The 2,671-nt window shown below is 58.4% G+C and overlaps 1 protein-coding gene across 1 annotated transcript in view; it reads right to left on the bottom strand.

The window, feature by feature from the left end:
* Nucleotides 1–630: 630 nt before the first annotated feature.
* Nucleotides 631–2,671, bottom strand: part of slc5a6a (solute carrier family 5 member 6a) — a gene marked incomplete in the record, with an annotated part of 9,738 nt that continues 7,697 nt past the window's right edge. Inside the window, 5 exon segments of the mRNA XM_036215621.1 lie at nt 631–1,713; nt 1,782–1,903; nt 2,124–2,227; nt 2,299–2,465; nt 2,535–2,621. Coding sequence (XP_036071514.1) covers nt 1,495–1,713; nt 1,782–1,903; nt 2,124–2,227; nt 2,299–2,465; nt 2,535–2,621 — 699 coding nt within the window.

Raw genomic sequence — 2,671 nt, 5'->3', positions numbered from 1 at the left:
GAACCGTGGACCACAGACACAAGCCGGTTAGACTTGTCTGGGTTCAGTGGTAGAGTGTCCAGCCTCAGATGGGAGGTTGGGGGTTCAAATCCAGGTCATAAACAATAAAACTGTCTACCGATCCATCACGTTTGGTCCAGACTTGGACCGAGCTCTGAAGAACTCCACCGGCGACTGGATGGAAGACAAGGCGTGAGAGCAGGCTGGTTCCTGGAGGCCAAGGACAGCTGGTGAACGGGTCAGCCGTCTCCGCTGAGCAGAAAGCGGACCAGAAGGTCTGAAAGAGACGGTTGGGATGCGTTTCCATGGAGACCAGCACAGCCTCACTTCCAGCCCCCCCCCATCCCCCCCTGTACTGTTGGGAGGAGGTGGAGGGGTCATTTACCTGATGAAAGACACAGATCCAGTCTCTGATCTTCAGAAGTTTTATTGAAAAAGATCACGCCAACATCAGACCCACCCTCTCCCCCCGTTTACCCACAGAGGCCCCGCCCCCACCCTCACGTCCAATCACAGCAGCCGCTCGTCTCCGGGCTCAGAGGAAACAGCGTGAAGGCACCTGGAAGCAGAGAAGCTGCGGAGCTTCAGTGCTTCAGCTTCTGGGATGAATTCTTCTGGATCATCAATAAATATTGATCCAAACAATATTTATTGTTGGGAGAAATTACGAAGCGCCACAGCAGAGGAAAGGCCGCGCTCGTCCACGGCTCCGGCGAGCGCCACAGTCCTCACGGTTTCAGTCGGTGCTTTGGTTGTGCTGCTGAAAGTGCTCCCCCCACGGGGGGTCTGAAGGCATCTTCTGGCTGTGGCTCCACAGGAACACTTCAAGTAATTTCAGGTTCAGAGCCGCCATGGCGGCGGTGGCGGCTCCAGCATATAGAAGAACGAACAAAGACACGAGAACGGAGCGGACGGCGTCGGTCAGGGGAGGAGTCTTCTATATGCTCTGGACAGGCTGCAGCTGGAGGTGGAATCATGATGGAGGGATGAAGACACGATGGAGACACCATGGAGACACGATGAAGACACCATGGAGACACGATGAAGACACCATGGAGACACCATGGAGACATCATGGAGACACCATGGAGACATGATGGAGACATGATGGAGACACCATGGAGACACGATGAAGACACCATGGAGACACGATGGAGACACCATGGAGACACGATGAGGAGGAGAGGAAGAATTCTGATCCTGATCCAGATCCTGATCCAGATGAGCCTCATCCCGTCATGACAGCACGGTTCCTGCAGCCATGAAGACGAGCTCATGGCTGAACCTCCGCCGCTCTAGACCCTAACTCCACCCATCTGACCCCATACTGGGGGCTGGATCACCTGGATTAACTTGATCTAATCTAATCTAATCCTTTGAATCTCCTCTGATTGGTTTGTGCGGCTCAAATCAGCTGCATGCATGTGGCTGAGCGTGCACGAGAAAGTGCTGGCAGAATCTAACATGGAGTGGGCGTGGTCACAGTGGGCGTGGTCACAGGGCCGTCTCCACCACGGCGTGCGCGCTCAGCTGGCAGGAAAGCTCCTCGGAGCTGCTGAGCGCCGCCTCCACGTGCACTCCACTCCCCGCCTCCACGTGCACTCCACCGCCGCCTGTCTTCACGTGCGCGGCGCCCGGTTCCTTGTCCTCCAGAACCATCTCCTGCCTGTCTCTTTGGGCCCTCCGGTACGGCGGCGTGCTGCCCTCTGCAGGCTGAGGGAGCAAAGACAGGTTTGAGGAGCGTCTGAGGAGGAGGAGCTTGGGGGGAGGAGCCTGCTCACCTTTTGACCCAGCGGCGTCACGCAGCACAGCTTCTCCCTGTAGCGCTCCGGCAGGAAGAAGAGCAGCGTTCCCAAGACGGGGAAGACGGTCCCCGGAGTCAGCTCCTTCTCCTTCATCGGTCCTGAGGAGACAGAGGAGAGGCTGAGGAGAACGTCACGAGGAACGCCACGAGGAACGCCACGAGGAACGCCACGAGGAACGCCACGAGGAACGCCACGAGGAACGCCACGAGGCTGAGAGAAATGCCACATCCTCATTGGTCCATTAAGATCCGCTCCCGTTTGATACGTTCATGAAGTCACAAGGAGGAGGAGGTCAGGGGGAGGAGCATCGGAGCTCACCTGTCAGCAGACTGACGACCAGCCCGACCAGCACCACGGTGGCGGAGTTGTGGGCGCTGTACCACATGTAGGACAGCGAGTAGAGGGCGTGCACGCCGCTGGGCCTGGGGGGGGGTAGAAACGTTCATTCTCTTTGTCAGCCACCTCTCTGGGGGCGGAGTCTTCCTGTGGTTACCTGCTGCTGTTCATGATGGGGGCTGCAGTCCCGCCCACGTCCAGTAGGGGGAGGGAGGTTGCATTGAGGGGTGGGGCGGGAGGGGGCGATGACACGCGCATCACAAAGCTGCCGATCCCGATCCAGAACGCCATGGCCAGGCCCGCCACCAGCCCCACCACGGCCCCCTGAGGGGGGGCGACAGGTGAGGATCCAGAGTAACTCCATAAAGTAATCTGAGTACTCAGAGTGTTTACCGCAGGATTCGCCCAGGGGAAGAACATCCCCAGGCAGAAGAGTCCCAGCAGAGGCCCCCCCACCATGCCGAAGATGCTGAAGGCTGCCTGGAGACACAGAGAGGTCAGAGGAGCATGCTCAGCGGTCACCGAGGGAG

Source organism: Oryzias melastigma, linkage group LG15 (assembly GCF_002922805.2).
Source record: "Oryzias melastigma strain HK-1 linkage group LG15, ASM292280v2, whole genome shotgun sequence".
Lineage (NCBI taxonomy): Eukaryota > Metazoa > Chordata > Actinopteri > Beloniformes > Adrianichthyidae > Oryzias > Oryzias melastigma.
Note: the sequence above shows the minus strand (reverse complement) of the source record. Positions and strands in the feature narration are given on the sequence as shown.